The 18,020-nt window shown below is 38.1% G+C and overlaps 1 protein-coding gene across 1 annotated transcript in view; it reads left to right on the forward strand.

The window, feature by feature from the left end:
* FGF12 (fibroblast growth factor 12) overlaps positions 1-12,331 on the forward strand; it is a 280,043-nt gene extending 267,712 nt beyond the window's left edge. The window contains exon 5 of the mRNA XM_023551628.2: positions 11,516-12,331. Within this exon, the coding sequence (XP_023407396.2) occupies positions 11,516-11,634 (119 nt within the window). The 3' untranslated portion in view covers positions 11,635-12,331. The remainder of the gene's footprint in view (positions 1-11,515) is intronic.
* The last annotated feature ends 5,689 nt before the right edge of the window (positions 12,332-18,020 follow it).

An 18,020-nucleotide genomic window follows, 5' to 3' on the forward strand; every position in this document is an offset into this window, starting at 1 on the left:
CCATGGCCTCCACAAGACTGAGTCCAGTACAACTAACATTTAGTTTTTCAAAATCCTCTCTTGGAGCCAACAATTTGGAGCCAACAATACTAAAAGCAAAATGAAGGCAAAAAAGTTGCACCTCTCTCTCCCCTCTTTGGAGTTTTAGATTTCTGCAGACCTCTGACACCTTTCTCTCCGTAACCATTGTAACTCATTCAGAGCAGTTTTTTTCTGGCTTCTGAATTTAGTCTTTAATAAACCACTCATCCTCTATCCTACACATCCTTCTTTCTTCTATATCTATCTCTCTTACACAAAAGTATTGCATCAGCTCTCTTTCTAAATGAAAGTATAGGTCTTTTTCTGTTTACAAGATCTCTTAACCCTTTATAATTCAAACCAGCACCTATAATTATCCCACAGTTCCAAAGGGATTCTATGTGACATTAATTAAGGTGTGAAATTCCGTCATGTTAATTGCTCACACCCTTCCATGATCTGCTATTAAGACAATTAAACATCTTTAATGGAACATTAACTAACAGAGCAATTTAACCTTTCCATTTCTTAGAAATGATAGAGGACCAAGGAAAATTTAATTAAATGGGTAGTAATAAAAAGAAGTCATATTTCCTTCTTTGATGGAGGCTGATAGAGGATGGGGGTTCTTTAGAGAGTGTCAACTACTGGTTTATCAGAAACAGAAGTTATATTGCCTCTACTTGGAAAGTGAGATTCGTCAGCAACAACTGTAATTGCCGTCCACACAGATGGCCCAACTCTCCATTACAGAGTAACACTGATGCTGAAAGACGTACACCCAGTCCTTCCCATAACTACCCGAACTTTCAGTGTTTAAATGATCTGCCAAGAACCCAGCAGCACTCTATAAGTAATAATTAGTAGCAGCTGTACTACTTTAGCTTCATTTGCATGGCACATTGTTGTTTTCCACATGCTTCCCTAACTAAAGTGTCCTTTGATAGTCACTAAAACCCTGGGGTATGCAGGTTCAGATTTATCACCCTTATTTTAAACATGAGGAAACTGAGTTTAAGAGCAGTTAAGTAACTTATCAGATTCACAAGACTGGAAAGAGGCAAAGCCATGACCAGAGCTGCCATCTTTTAACTTTAGATCTTATCCTTTCTCTACTACAAAAATATGATGTGGTGGTGCAGTGGTTAAGTGTTTAGCTGCTAACTGAAAGGTCAGCAGTTGGAATCCACTGGCTGGTTGCTCCTTGGAAACCCAATGGGACAGCTCTACTCTGTCTTGTAGGGCCGTTATGGGACGGAATTGACTTGACAGCAATGAGTTTGGTTTTTTGGGGTTTGGCGTATGTGTGCGTGTAAATTAGTTGGCTTTATCATTCCTTAAAACTATTCTTTTTATTTATCAGCTATTGTGTTTTCTTCTTCTTCTTATGAATTAGGATCTGTAGAGGTAAAACAGATAAATGTGTTATTGTCCAGAAAGCTACCCAGATGATTCTTACATAAGAGTTAAGGACCGTGAGTCTACAGGTTGAGTGTACATCAGAATTACCTAGAGATCCTGTTAAAACATAGATTGCTGGGGCCAATCCGCTTTGCTAATTCCGTATGTCTGGGCTGGCCCATGAACCTGCATTTATTAAAGTTCCAGGTGCTGCTGTTGGTGGTTGGGGGCCCACACTGAGAACCACTAAGTTAGAGAATCACTGGATGCAGTGATTCTCACACGGTGGCACATGTGTATAGGTTGGTAACTTTTGTGGTAGAAATATAAAGATGTTTTCTTATGCCTTTCTTAGTGACGTGCAAAATAAGGCAGTTTACTGATATAACAAAAGGAAGGAAGAGAGGAAGTCAGGGAGGGAGGGAGGGAGGGAGGAAGAGAAGAGAGGGAGGAAGGAAGGAAGGGAGGAAGGAAGAAAGAGGAGAGAGGGAGGAAGGAAGAAGGAAAGGGAGGGAGGAAGGAAGAAGGAAAGGGAGGGAGGGAGGGAGGGAGGAAGAAAGGAAGAGGAGAGAGGGAGGAAGAAAGGAAGAGGAGAGAGGGAGGAAGGAAGAAGAAAGGGATGAGAGGTTTAAGGGAAAGAGAAGGCGAGAGAGTCTATTATTTGAGTCTGAGGAAGGGTAGAGGCAGGTGGTAGAAGTCTGAGGAGAAAGCGGAAGATGTGGAATAGTTATTTAGTAAGAATGAGCGAGGGAATTGGCTGGGGAAATGTCACTAGATTCCAGGCAGTATTGAGCACAGTGCCGAGGTCTGGGTGATGGTTTTTAACATGAGACCAGTCAGCCCAGTTCTTTTTTTCTCCAGTCACGTCCAGCTGCTTGAGCGTAAGCTTAGAACAGCACCTCTGGGGTTAATCACACATGGATATGAATGCTGAGTCAGCCCTATATCTCTGTAGGACTTTGAACAATCACCCACTCTCTCCGTTCCTTAGTTTCCTCAACTGCAAAAGTGGCCAGTAAAATCATCTACATTTTAGGGTCGTGTTACCATATGGAAAGTGCAGGTATACAGTAAGTGCTGAATTAATGTTACCTACGATTATGCTGACTACTACCGCTTAAGAAAAAAAAAAAACTACCACTTAGCAGGAAAATATTCATGGGATGGTACCGGGTACCTGGGTTATTATAACTGTCTGCTTTGTACATAACAGCAACCTCTGAGTTGTTTTATTTTGTTTCATACTTTTAGAAACGGTGTTATTTTATTCCAAGTTTTCCAGGAGAAATTTATGATGCTGAAATAAAAATGACTGTTGAATGTTAAAAGTTGCACTTAGGGGGTCTGAGATACCGTAATGGCAGAAAAAACCTGCATATTCTGATAACTGCATTTGCAACCGAGGTGCCATTGAAAATAACATAATAAAAAATATTAAATGGAAAGTCTGTCCTGACAAAACCTGTTCCTGATTCTACAAAGAGAAAGTGGGTTTTTAGAGTTTTGACAAGGTTTCACAGCCCAGTGATATTTATTTGGTCCTTCTTCTTTCTAAGAAAAAGAAAAAATTTCATCTAAAAATAAAGCAAATAGTCTATATTGTTACCAGGTTGTTGGCTTACGGTCTTGTTATGGCCAAGGGTAGCATTTTGTTGTGATTCCAGAGACACCAGGGTCCACCACAGATACAGGGTCAGGCAGCTGCGAACAAGTCAGCCTTCACTGTGCCAAGTCACAAGGTGAGTTGTGTTTAACATACAGGCAGGTTATACTTACATTAAAGGTGAAACCGGGGATTCCTAGCTAATGCTGTAGTTTAAGGTAGCACATGGTGTGGCTTGTGAGTTGTGTTATTAGAAACCTGACTCATAGTGCCCCTAGAGGACAGAGTGGAACTGCCCCATAGGGGGCGCCTGGTGGGTTTGAACTGCTGACCTGTTGGTTAGCAGCCGAACTCTTAACCACTGGCCCAGCAGGGTTTCCGTGCTTGTCCTAGGGTCTGGAAATGAAGTACTCTCAACAATTCTAAAGCATTTCAACTTAGAAAGGTAGGTTTCTTCGATTCCAATCGACTACAAAAAATAAAATATTGCCGTCAAGTCGATTCTGACTCATAGTAACCCTGTAGGATGGAGTAGAACTGCCCCATAGGGCATGCAGGGGGCAGCTGGTGGATTCAAACTGCTGACCTTCTGGTTAGCAGCCAGTAGCTCTCAACCACTGCGCCATCAGAGCTCCCCACTCTGCTATTAAAAAGAAAAAAACCAAACCCGTTGCCTTCGAGTTGATTCCAACTCATAGCGACCCTATAGGACAGAATAGAACTGCCCCATAGAGTTTCCAGGAGTGCCCAGTGGATTCGAACTGCTGACCTTTTGGTTAGCAGCTGTAGTTCTTAACCACTATGTCACCAGGTTTTCCCCATGCTACTATAGCTCTAGAAAAGTCAAAAACATGCATAGAAGGAAATATTAAAAAAAAAAAAAAAAGGAGAAATTGAAACAGAAATCAGAACCCAGGAAAAACAGAAGAAAAGATCTGAGGGAAGAGCATGCTTGAAGAAGGGATATTAAAGAACCAAATAACTATGCTTTCCTTTTCAGAATGTCATTCTCTTAGCGTTTATCTGAAAATATTACAATACAGCATGTGTTAGAGGCACGGTGATATTTATCTCAAAAATATCCTATGAGGTGAAAGAAGAGCAAATATTTCTTTTCCTACTTCATGTACCTGACAAGGGAACAGAAAGAGGGCAAACGGCTCGATCAAGGACAACCGAGAAGAACTAGATGAAAAGGGGGATATCGTTAATCATTCAGGTACGGCATCATCAGGGCGCTGAACATCCTTGAACTTTGGATATTGCAGTTTTCTTGGCAAAAGAGTATGAAATGAGTAAGAAACACAGTTAGAAACCAGTTCTGTACCAAATGCTTGTCTACCAAATGCTGCCTGCTGAAAAGGACATCTGTATCACAGATGTAGCCCACAAGGTCCTAGATGAGACAGGATGAAATAGTAACAACCCAAATTACCTCAGTCAGAGGGTTCGCTTCCAAGTGTCCTCTAGGAAGTACCAGTGAGTCTGAGTGCCTGTGAAACGTGATTGGGCAGCGAGTAGGGCAGGAAAGATAGGTGTTTTTTTTTCCTACTTATTTCCAATCTGGAAATTCCAGGAGACCCAAGTTGCTGTCAAGTCAGTTTTGAATCACGGAGACCCCATGGGTGTCAGAGTAGAAAACTCCATAGAGTTTTCAGTGGCTGACTTTTTTTTTGAACATTGATTGCCAGGCCTTTCCTCTGAGGTACCTCTAGATACACTCCAATCTCCAAACTTTTGGTTAGCAGCCAAGCACATCAGCCATTTCCACCACCACTGGACTCTGGTCTGGAAATTACTCTTCGCGAAAAGAACTAGAATATTAAACTGTTCTCTCATAGCTGAAATACCAGGAGCATGGAATAAATTTTTCTGAAAATGTATTGAAAAGTTATTTGAAAAGTTCCGCAAGGTCTGACACGAGTTAACTCTGCCAGCCTTATCATCCCTCACCACCTCCCTTCTTTACCCCATATTTAAAAAAAAAAAAAAAAAAAAAAATTTTTTTCTTACTTAAGGAGCCCTGGGGTCGTAGTGGTTAAAGCATTCAGCTGCTAACCAGAAAGATGGCGGTTTGAATCCACCAGTTGCTCCCTGGCAGAAAGATGTGGCAGTCTGTTTCAGTAAAGATTTACAGCCTTGGAAACCCTGTTGGGCAGTTCTACTCTGTCCTATAGGGTCGCTATGAGTTGGAATCGACTTGACAGCAGTGGCTTTGGTTTTCGTTTAACAGATTCATTTAGTTACTGTTTTCCTTATACACCCTACATTTCTTCTCTTCACCCTTGTTTGCTATCCCATTTATCTCCATTTTTTAAAATCCTCTGCTGCATCCTTCAAGACTAAATCAATATTATGTAACTGTTTTAATGTATGAATTTACATTCAACTCTGTATTATGGCGCCTGTCTACACCATTTGTGTGTATGTCTGTTCTCATTTAGCCTCTAGCTCTTTGAGGGCAGGAGTCAAGCTTCGTTTCTCACATTTGCTGCAGAACCTAGCAGAGTGCCTGGCAGAAAGTAAATACGCTTCTGCTTATGGAATAAATGAACAAATGAATGCCGGAACAAATGGATCTTTGGGTGTTAGTTAGCAAAAGAGAAGTTGAAATTTGAGGAGAAAAAAGGGAATGATGTCAATAATAGGATAAAAGTAATGCAGTATTAGTTAAACCAAGTTGCAAGGGTTCATAAATACTTTGTGAACCTGTTTCTCCTGTCAGAGGAAACCAAGATATTCTGCATTTCCTAAGTCTTCAGATAGAGTCTCCTTTCAAGGCAGGAAGTTTTCTTAACTGTACTCCCCAACATACAGTAATTTATAGCTTTGTGGTTGTTGTTGGGTGCCATCAAGTTGGTTCTGATTCATAGCGACCGTGTGGAACAGAGTAGAACTTCTCCATAATGTTTCCAAGTAGCAGCTGGTGGATTTGAACTGACGGCCTTTTGGTTAGCAGCCATAGCTCTTAACCACTGCATCACCAGGGCTCCAATTTATAGCTTTAGCTCTAATCAAAACACTTCTCTTTTTAGTTCAGTCAAATATATGAGACCAAATGGGCAGCTCCTGTCCAAAAGCAGGAAGAGAAGGCAGGAAGGGACAGGAACTGGATGAAAGGACACAGGGAACCCAGGGTGGAAAGGGGGAGAGTTCTGTCACATTGTGGGGATTGCAGCCAATGTCACAAAACAATATGTGTATAAGTTTTTGAATGAGAAATTAACTTGAGCTGTAAACTTCCACCAAAAGCACAATAAATAAATACCAAAAACCAAACCCAGTGGCGTCGAGTCGATTCCGACTCATAGCGACCCTATAGGACAGAGTAGAACTGCCCCATAGAGTTTCCAAGGAGCGCCTGGCGGATTCAAACTGCCGACACTTTGGTTAGCAGCCATAACACTTAACCACTATGCCACCAGGGTTTCCAATAAATAAATAAGTAAATAAAAATTCTTTGAAAAGATTGTAAATCTTTAAAAAAAAAAACTTCTAGAGGATAGCAAACTTCTAAGACATCACTGTAACAGAAATATAACATGAGCTGGGGAGTTCTACTCTGTCTTATAGAGTTGCTATAAATCAGAGCTGACTTGACGGCACCTAGCAACAACAACATGTATGTAATTTTGAATTTCCTACTAATCACGTTTAAACAAACACACACATGTGAAATACATTTGAATAATATATTTAACCCAAATAGGTCCCTGGGCGGCAAAAATATTTTGTGTTCGACTACTAACCTGACTGTTGGCAATTTGTCCCAGACAGTGCCCCGGCAGAAGAAAGGCCTGGCAATCTGCTCTTGTAAAGATTACAACCAAAAAACCCTATGGAGCAGTTCTAGTCTGTCACATGGGGTCACCTTGAGTCAGAATCTACTCAATGGCCTTGGGTTTTTTTATTTAACCCAATATATCCAAAATATTTTAATTTCCATATGTAATGAATATAAGACATCATTAATGAGATGTTTTATTCTCTATTTTTGTACCAAATCTTTGAAGTTTAGTACATATTTTATACTTACAGCACATCAGTTGGAGTAGCCACATTTGAGAGGTTCAATGGTCACATGTGGCCAAATGGCCCTTACACTGGACAGTGCAGTTCTCGGATATCCTCTTCAATTTCTCATGTTCTCTCTCCAGTCTTACACACCCTTGGTTATAGCTCAGCTCCCTCTTCTTTAACACAATCTTAAAACTGATGTTTTGGACTGTTGGGAATTGTTGGCTCATCCTATGTAAATGGGACAACTCTAGCTTTCATAGTCACTTCTTTGCTTATAGCTTACATTCTGGGCATTCGTTTTTATTACCATTTCTACATGACATTTGGAATATATTTAGTAGAGGCAAGACCGACTCAAACATTAAATAATATACAGGTATAATAACTGAAATATTGTCTAAGACCATCATTTGTTTCATGTTTGTTTGCTTTTCTGCTTTTATTAAAAACCCATGACTATGACTTTGAATCCCTACAGTCTCATCCTGGTTCTGCATTACTGACCATTTGACTTTAGGGACATCACTTAGGTTGTTTTACATTTTTTAAATGGAGATAATAATTCCTGGCCATCTTTATTCACAGGGTTATTATAATGATCAAATAAATGAGTTAAGGAATTTAAACTGGCTTTGAACACTCTGAAATAGTAGATTTATTTAGGGTAGTATTATGGTGGTTGTTTTATACATCATGGTGAATTTGGTTTCCATTTTGAACTTACAATGCACTATAGGAACACTTATGCCTTCTGTTTGGGGGATTTTGTTTTATCATATTAGTATATGTAGTTAGAATGGTCCAGTCATGGAGTGTTAATACAACTATTGGAGCCAGAGATACTACTGAAAAGAAGTACATTGTGCTTTCTAACTGGATCATGACCTTTCAATTACATTTTAATTCTAAAACTTGGTGGAGATTCATACCCCTTAGTTTGTCAGCTTCTTAAATTAGACAGCATAACTGACATCCTGGAGTCTGCAAATAATAATGAAAATTAAAGCTCAAGAGATTAAAATTAATCAATAGATTTGATAAAGATTCTGCTCTCTCGCTTTTTGTTTAATTTCCATGCAACTCAAAGAATGACCTTAGTTTGCTTTCTCTAAGTATAGAGTTCATTCTGGAAGCTGGAATCCAAGTGTAGTGTTCCTTCTGGAAGCTGGAATATAGAAATTCAAATGCCTTTTGATTTATTGGGGAACAAAAGTTGTTTTCAGTGAACTGGAAAGCCCATCTATTACCCTTCCTTCTCTGACTGAAATGAGCCACAGTTTTTCCAAACTCTAAATTTTATTTCTGCATTTAATGAAGGAATCCTGGTGGTGCAGTGGTAAAGAGCTTGGTGGCTAACCAAAAGGTCGGTAGTTCGAATCCACCAGCCACTCCTTGGAAACCCAAATGGGGCAGTTCTACACTGTGCCATAGGAGTCGCTATGAATCAGAATCGACTCAACGGCAATGGGTTTTTTCATTTAATGAAAAATATCTAGAAGTTAGTGACTGAGTTGTCCTAAGAGAAGAGCAAGTTGCACACCTTGATATGGCATGGTGAGTGGTTTTTTTTTTTTTTTTGAAAATGGTAAATTTTCAGCTGTCAATTTGGAAACCCTCTGTAGATTTGATACTTGTTTCCCAGGAAGGGCCAGCAGGGTTATTTGGAAAGTGAAAAGTTATCTGGAGTAGTAATTATAATGGTAATGTTTCATGTTGTCACAACTGAAGTATTTTATGCACGGGAAAGAGCAAAACTTATAAAGGTAAAAATGAGTGTCTTCGGTAGAATTTATGACATAAGAAAATTAAAAAGGAGTTGTCACTCTAAGAAATTCAGCCACAAAAATTATAAAAATGCATGATTTAAAGGGAATTAGAAAAGAGCAATTCTTCAAGTACTTCCAAGTTGAAGTTTAAGAAATTTGGGGTTAAAAATCTATGTTAAAAAAAAAAAGATGATATTGTGTATCCATCATTCAGACTCTGATTTAGGACTCTGTGGTGGAGGCTGAGGAAGGAGCTGGGGAAGACTGCGTTAAACAATTATACATAAATGGCTATATTTTGCACATAGAAACATATGCTCTTATTTTAGATATTTTGACACTTTGCACATAACAGAAATACCGGAAAGAACTGTTAGACTGGAGGATTTTAAACAGTTCAATAGGATTTTCTGCAAAGATCTTCAGGGATTGTCTTTTGTTTAAAGAAAAAAAAAAAGGCAGAGTCTTAAATTTGCTACGGGAGCTGTCTGAAAATTGCAGGATAAACTCAATCTGAGCTGGTGTCTTTTGTATGCTTTCTTACGCCAAAGACCATCAGTCCTTCGAGGATATGGGAGAAGGCCTTCAGTGATATAATTGAAATATTTCATGATCTAATTTTCAAATATAGGTGTATAATAATTTTATGTAAAACACATAACATGCATACATAGTGTATATATCTTGTGCTATTCAGAGTGTGGTTGGGTTTCAGGAATATCACCTGGGAGCGTATTAAAAATGCAGAATCTCAGGCCCATTGTAGACCTTCTGAATCAGAGCCTGTAATTCGACCATAGCCTTGTGTTGTTGTATGTGGTCTTTATGGAAACAGATCACCAGGTCTTTTCTCCCACGCAGGCGCTGGGTAGGTTCGAACTGCTAACCTTTCGATTAGCAGCTGATTGCTTGACCATTCCACCACCAGTAGCCTTAAACCAAAACCGGTTTCCATAGAGTGGATTCCGACTAATAATGACCCTACAGGACAGAGTAGAACTGCCCCATAGGGTTTCCAAGGAGTAGCTGATGGATTTGAACTGCCGACTTTTTGGTTCGCAGCTGAACGCTTAACCACTGCTCCACCAGCTGATTCAAATATATGTTAATGTTTAAGAAATTCTATTCCTGAGTGTGCTGCAGGAAACCAGTCTCTTCATCACTGAACTAGTTTAGGAGAATCTTACTCATGTATCAACTCTCTGTTAGTCTAGTTTCAGATTTAGAATACCTTCAGTCTTAAAGGGGAAACCCTGGTGGCGTAGCGGTCAAGTGCTATGGCTACTAACTAAGAGAATGGCAGTTCAAATCTACCAGGCGCTCCTCGGAAACTCTATGGGGCAGTTCTACTCTGTCCTATAGGGTTGCTATGAGTCACTATGAGTTGGAATCGACTTGACGGCAATGGGTTGTGTTGGTTGGTTTAGTCAAAGCAATTTATCCCTACATTCTCTGATACTGTTATCCAGAACTCTTAGGACAAGATCAGCTTCTTTACTTTAACATCTTTCAGAGCGTACTATATGCCAGGCATTTAATCCTCATAAAAATGCTACTGTCCAGTTATGTAAATGTGGCCAAGTTGACAGAACTAGTAAATGCTTGAGCCAGAACCTGACCCAGGCAACGTGGCTCCCACCATATGGCAACTGCTCAGTCATACTATGCTCAGGTCTCCAAGACCAGGACAAAGCCCAAGGGAAAAAGCTACTTGATGTTGGAAATAAGGTTCAGATTATTAGTCACTGTAGTCATGGCTTAATAGAGGGAGGTACTTAAATGTTCCTAAGCCAAGGATGAAAATATCTCCTGATATTTAAGTGAAATATTTCACGTGCTCTTAACACAGTCATACTTGTCGATCTCACAATAGTATAATGAAGCTGTATTAATGTTTAAATATGCCAATTGAGTCTATCTTAAAAGAAGACATATGAATGAAAAGCACTATTCTCTCTCAGCAATGATGCATCAGTAACCGTGATAAGCCACAAAAGACTGAGCTTTAGAGCCAGACAAAATAGAGAAAAAGGGCTACTCGTATAGACGTCAACTGAATCTCACAGTTGCATAATCCCTTTCCCTATTGATGAATAACTGAGAAGCCATGGGTGTGCCTATTTCTTCAAATGAGGGAAATCTGAAGCAATTGGAGAAATTACTTTATCTCCCCCCCCTCCTTTTTCTGCCCTTCCTCCCGTTATCATTTTACGTAGGATGCCCTGAAAATTGACAATATTTCAATTTGATGCAACAACGTCATATTTCTTCTAGTGGGTTAAAAATTAGGACCACATAAAGATTTTTTTCCCTACCCAGACTAGATCTCATATTAAGAACTGAAAAACAGAATAGCTCTTTTTATCCCTTGAATGTTATACATCCACTGTCTCCTCTAACTCTGGATGAAAATCCTGTTATATAGGTTAGGAGACTGTAAAGACGCAAGTCTTATCTATAAGAGAACAGAAGCTACTCACATGTCTGCAGTTCAAGGAGACTTAAAAGGTTGTGATTGACAGAACTGGAAGAGAACCGTGGGTATCCACGGACTATATTGTCAAGTTAAAACTCTTTTGCAATGGGGGAGAAGAGCTGGACGATGAGAGTGAGAAATGTTATCAAGTCAAATTTGAGAGATTTATTAAGGTCAAATCAGTTGTCCACTATCATACTAATTAATTGTTATGATTTTGCTTTTCAGTGTGTATGTACAGAGAGCCATCACTCCATGAAATTGGAGAAAAACAAGGGCGCTCGAGGAAAAGTTCTGGAACACCAACCATGAATGGAGGCAAAGTCGTGAATCAAGATTCAGCATAGCTGAGAACTCTTTCCTTCTTCCCTTTCTCATCCCTTCCCTGTCTTTCCCTCCCCTTTACCCATTCCCTTCCAATAAATCCACCCACGAGAGGAAAAGAAAATGGCAACGCAGGACCTAGTGGCTAAGATTCTGCTCTCAAAATTTCCTTTGTGCAGGACAAGAAGATGGAACCCAAGCTTGCCTGTTGCAATGTGGTAGAAGCGTACCTGCCCAAAAATTAGCACACAAAAAGCAAAGGCAAAAAAATAAATAAATAGGACTCCACAAGTATTTTCAAGTAAACTGGTCTGTTATTAACTGAGGGCTAACTGTAACAAAGATATAACTATAACAATGATGAAATAAAGTTAGTATCTTCAATGAAAGGGTTTTGGAGAATTGAACTTACCAATCGATGTAATACCCTAAAGAGCTTAAATTCTCGATAATGCTGTGATGTGTGGCTTTGTTTTACTTTGTATTTCCTTTGGGCATCTGCAAATTGACACACAATTATATCCTGTGTCTAGGATTTTTTTTTCCTTAAAATTGGATGTGTATGAATTGTAGAATCTCATAATGCCTTTAAGGCTTATATATAACCCGGAACCATTTAACACCAAGAAAAGTTTAAAAAAAATTATTCTTGAAGCTGTTATTTTTGTTGTATGCAAAAGGATAGTCTCGTATTGAATCTAATGGTATTAGCAGACTTTATTCCTTCATAAAAAGAGTTTTAGATCCTCCTGGTAAAATATTTTCATCAAAGCTTTTAATCTAGGATCTCTTTTTTCTTTCCTTTTTACCAATTCAGGAAAAAGAGTTCTGTTGTTAAGGGTGAAGTAACTTTTGGGGTTCTGTGTCATTGCCAGGTCCAGGCAGTGACGTATGAGCTACTTGCTCGTACCATTTAGTCTGACCTTTTGTTTTGTGGACAACTTTGAGAGTATAGGGACATGTCTAGCTGTCTTAGAGGGTTTCGTTTTGTCTCTTGTAGCAGGAAAGAAGGAAGGAGGGTTTTACGTAAGGTAATAAGTTCAAGAAAATTGAGGAAAGCAAATTGCGTTTGCCTTTCTAGCTTAAAAAAAAAAAAATTCTAGCTTAAAAGGTTTATTTATGTCTATAGCATTTTCCAAACTCTGCCAAGAAATGGGGAGGCATGACTGTGAAATTCCTTATGAAGCCAGTGGCTTGCTTGTTGCTGTATATCCTCATTTATGAATCTAGTTGGCAATAAGTCTGTCTTCTAGAACACCGGAAGTTACTAGTCATGCACTGAATTTTCAAAGGACATAGAGAAGTGATATGGAATTAACTAACAGCTATGGCTCCAACAGACAGAATTGAGTAAGTGGCTTAAAGTAACAAAAAAGAACTGGGCATAAGAGCAGCCAGTGAATAGTTAGGAATGCTGAAGCATTAGAAAAATATTAGGGAAGATATGAATTGCCTTGGAAAAAATAGATTTCCTTAGTCCTACAAATCAGAAATGGTGTAGAGACATCCAAATTAAAACCAAACCAAACACAACAGAATGCTAAAAAAAATGTATGCAGATTTATGGGTACTATCAATAAGCTAGCATGTAACTTCTCCTATAACTCTACTGCCCAGCATGTATTGTTCCAAATATGACTCCCTAAAATATATACACTTTGCAAAAGCTCTAAATCCTCACCTCAATGACCTTGTCATTGGTTGTTGTATCTTTCAAGGTCACCATTTCCCTCACTCCTACACAATCATTATTCTTCAACAGTGGTTCGTATCCTTCACCAAGTATCCTATTTATGTTATTGGAGGTTAGTAGAAAATAAAATAGAAAGAATTTGCCTAAGCAGTCGCTAAGAACAAAAGTTATGCACCTAGACAAGGATTTTGAACACGGAGTTGCACGAGATATTTGTCGAGTCAAAGTTTTGGAAGCTAACAAATAATTTTAATAAACTAACATTTAAATTTTTAAAACAGGAATTTTGCTCTTCAAGGAAAAGACTACCGTTGTGAAAACAAAAGTACCAATCTGGCTGTATTTCTCCTTGTTACTCTTGATTCCACTAGATTATAAATGCACCTGTCACTCCCAGGACCAAACACATTCCAAGCATGAAGGCTTATTTTTGCTGAAAAAATTAAAAAGAGGTTTCTACAAAATGGGTCACAGGATCTTTTAGCATGGTGTGACTTGAGCTTTTGTGGTGATACACGCAGTCACACACTCATGAAAAACACAATCAATAGTTTCAAAAAGTGTTATCAATTACATGGATGAATTCATAAGAGAATATATTAATCCAGTTAATCATGAAAAAATATGATAGAGTTATACATCTTAACCAAACTCCTCACCCTGTTTTCAGTGGCTGTCCATCTTTGGCATCTAGACTTCCCTTTGTCTTCTTCCTGAGAACAGTTGCGAGACAGAGAATTTGTGTTTTTTTCTCCATATTATGTTATATAAATATCCACCCCAGTAAAACATTTTGTAAATTAGCTTTGTCTTATTTCCAATTCATTTCAGAAAAGGAAATGGAAATGCCGTTACTTCTCTCACACACTAAGCTGATAAACATTGTGGTTTAGAGCGAAGTGTGAATATTTGCTTAACTGCTGCTTCCTTTTGAAGTACATAAAACCTTTAATAGAAAAAGCCAGTATTCACTGTCTAGGTTTTAAGAATATTAATACATATAAATAAATAATTGTCCTATTTCTTCCAAAAGTATGAGTCAATTTAAATACTTTATTGTCCAGTTTTATCCCAAGTAAATGATTGTCTACTTTGATTTTCGTTGTTCCCACTTCTGGGTCTCCAGTTCATTCATTATTTTCCTATAAGTGAAATAAGCTTTTTTTTTTTTTCTTTTCTCAAAGCACTCGGATATTCTCAGGAACAAATATGGATTTTAGTAAAACTTTGTAACTGGCTATGTAGACATAAGTTAAGACATGCTTATTTTATGAGTTTATTGCAACGTGTTTCAAAATCCATGGCTTAAGAGTGAAAAAAAAATCTATGAGAGTCCCAGAAAATAGTTTTCTGGCCAATATACCTTGGTTGATTTTTAAGCTAGAAGTTTGGAGTTTAGATACAAAATGGTGCTGAAGTTCCGTTTGCTATTTCAGAGATTCCCATGCTTCCAGAAACTGGAGGACAACACACTGACTAACTCTTGGTTACAGCAATAGTTTGGGCTTTGAATTTTATATATCAATTTCATAGCACATTTTTAACTGCTATAGATTGGCACAGTAAAGAAATATAAATGTGATGCAATGTGATGCTTATGGAGCCTTGTTGAATCCAGACAGCTGGTTTAGAGGAACTCACCTGTTTAAGAAAATGGCAGCACTGTAAGCATATATCTAGATTGGTAGACGTGGGGTACCACTAGCCAACGATGAGAGCGTTAAATGGTGAAGAATGACCTAATTTCTTGTCTATCGAAAAATTTGGAAGTCCTGGTTTTGGAACGCTAATTTCTTGGTGAAGAAGCATGACTACAGCAACAGTAATTTTTTTTTTTTTTTTTAAACACAGACCCAGAAATAGCAAATCTACTGTTCTGCCCCCATGGCTTAGTCTACAGGCCTCACTCTGAGAAGATTTTCCATAATGTTGCTTAATTTCATCTGCCCAAGGTGAAATGCATTCAAATATAAAAAGTCCCTGCTCATTTTCATACCATAAAAGGCTGAGGTTATTTCTCTGTCAGAAAATTGTAAATAGCATTTTTTTAAAACCAGAATCACATTGAAAACAGTGGATTGTTCTACAAATATATATGTGTATATATACATATGCCTCTGAAATAAGAATATATTATATAGTTTTTATTTGATTTGTGGTCTTTAGTCATAGGTGATCAAACAATAAAGAGACCTGAATGCAAAACTTTATCTATAAATGTATATTTCTAATGATAGTACGAAATGCCACTTCATAATAAAAAACAGGTGGGAATAATCATTAAAGCACACGCTCCTTCGGAACGTCTGTGATTCTGAATCCCCTTTTGGTGGAAAGAAAAAAATTTTATTTTTAACAAGGTGTTTTAAGAAGCTCTACTTACAGACACAGATTCCATGAAAAGTTATATCAGATTGAAATTTTATGGTTGAGGGCAGGAAAAAGGTGGAAAATATCAAACTTTATTTTTCAGGATTTTTCCTGGAACCCAAGTTTAAAATTCAATATTTAAAATCTAAATTCAGTGAACATTTCTAATATTCAGAGTTGATACATTGAGCTTCAGTAAAAAACAGAAGCAAAAATAAAAATCCTTAATGTTACATAAAGCTGTAAATTAATGTTATCATAAAAATTGCATCATTAGATGTTTTATTAGTTGGAAAGAATGAGCTGATGTTCGTCTTTGCTCCAAGCACAATCTGAGGACGGTGGCATTCATTTTACTGAAAGTTCTTCCAAAAGTTCAAAATAGACTCCCATGAGTAGAACTGGTATTAGCTACATTACAAGGTTAAATGTTACCATCTTAAGAAATTATTGACACTGAAATGTTTAATAAACATGTTGTATGAGAAACTGGACAAATTAATGTTTCCTCTTTGCATTAAAGCACAGAATATTCTTTTCATTGTTTTTCAAGATCAGGTTTGTAAAATGTTTGTACACCACAATCTTCCTGAAGTGAAAAGCAATTAAAAATCTTGAGATGCTTAGGCATGTAGACAAAATACTGGCACTTTTTTTTTTTTTTTACATTAAACTTTTTTGGGAAGTCTCTTTTCTTAGTGTGTCTATCCTATACTGTGTCCCTGAGAAAGTGCTGTATCATGTAAAATGATCAAAGATGGGTTTATGGATGTAGAATAAGTCATAGTTTGTTATCGGACACTACAAAGTAAAAATGACTTTCTAATTATGAAGCTACTTGAACGATATAAATATCTCATTTTGTGGTATAGTTGATATCTTGGCTTTTCCAGGATTAAGAACTTGAACACATTCATCCATTCTTTCATTCACAAGTTACTAACTAGAGGCTGCGGTGAGTTTAGGGATCATAAATTAAGTCACAGTCTCAAAAAATTTGAGCAAGGAAGATGTATAATGAACAATGTAATACCTGAGGGTATGTGTCCTAATAGGTATGTGATTAAGATTTTCTATAGCACTGATGATGAAACTACGAAGCCCCTAGGAAAGACGGGCATTGAAAAGGGAAATTTACTGAGTTAAAAAAAGACAACGAGGGCCCCCTTAAGTGGGGGACATTGTTTGAATATAAGGTATGCAGAAAGCAAAACAATTGCTATTTGGGAAGCAGTTGTTGAGGGAAAAAAGAGCATGTCCAGAAGAGGAGGTGGGGAAAAAAACTGAGTTAATATTAATAAAAATGAAAAGTTATTCAAGTTTTGCCAATTCACTCTAGGTTTGTTTGAGTGTCTCTATCTGTTGGGATGCTACTGATTGCTCTTAATAGACTCCCTGACCCAAACTGAAGCTTCCGGTACAAGTTCCCAGCAGCACCATTTGACACTTAATATGTCTGTGGTTCCCCCATCCCTGCCCACCTCCATGTATAATAACTTCCCTCTTGGAATCAGAAATGACATTAGCAGTAGCAGACAACACATTTTTACATCCTCTATTCTCTCTTATTGACTTAATGGCAGTGGGTTTTTATTCTCTCTGAGGAGGAACCCTGGTGGCGCTGTGGTTAAACACTTGGCTGCTAACCAAAAAGTCGGCAGAAGGATATAGCAGTCTGCTCCCGTCAAGATTACAGCCTTGGAAACCCTATGGGAACAATTCAACTATGTCCTACAGGGTTGCTATGAGTCAAAACAAACCAGACAGCAATAAATTTAATTTCTGCTTATTCTTAGAAGTCCCCAGAAAACATCTCCTCACATCTCATTGGCCTAGTTAGGGTCAGGTGTCAATGCTTTAATGAATCACTGTGGCCAAGAATTTGAGATGTCTTGATTAGTTTAAGCCAACCAGGGCCTTTTCCTAGACCTGGAAGTTAGATGGTCTTCCCCAAAGATATAGGTCTGCATAGGTAAGGGGTGAATATTTGAGTGAAACTCACAGTATGTTTATCAAGAGGAAATGGAAACGAATACTGAGTAGGAAAACATTAGCAAATCACTATTACCTATTAGTAAAAGCATGTCCTATCCTATCACAGTTCATTGGATAGCTGAAAAACCTGCAGAGCAATGTAAGTATTGATGAACTAAAGCTACCGGCATAAATCTTGGGGTGATAGGGAGGAGAGGCAAATAAAAGGCATTGAAATTCAACTCTCCAAGCATTCATTAAACGCACAAGGCTGGAAACCCTTGTGGTGTAGTGGTTAAGAGCTACAGCTGTTAACCACAAGGTTGGCAGTTTGAATCCACCAGGCGCTCCTTGGAAACCCTATGGGGCAGT

This window comes from Loxodonta africana, chromosome 1 (assembly GCF_030014295.1).
Source record: "Loxodonta africana isolate mLoxAfr1 chromosome 1, mLoxAfr1.hap2, whole genome shotgun sequence".
NCBI lineage: Eukaryota > Metazoa > Chordata > Mammalia > Proboscidea > Elephantidae > Loxodonta > Loxodonta africana.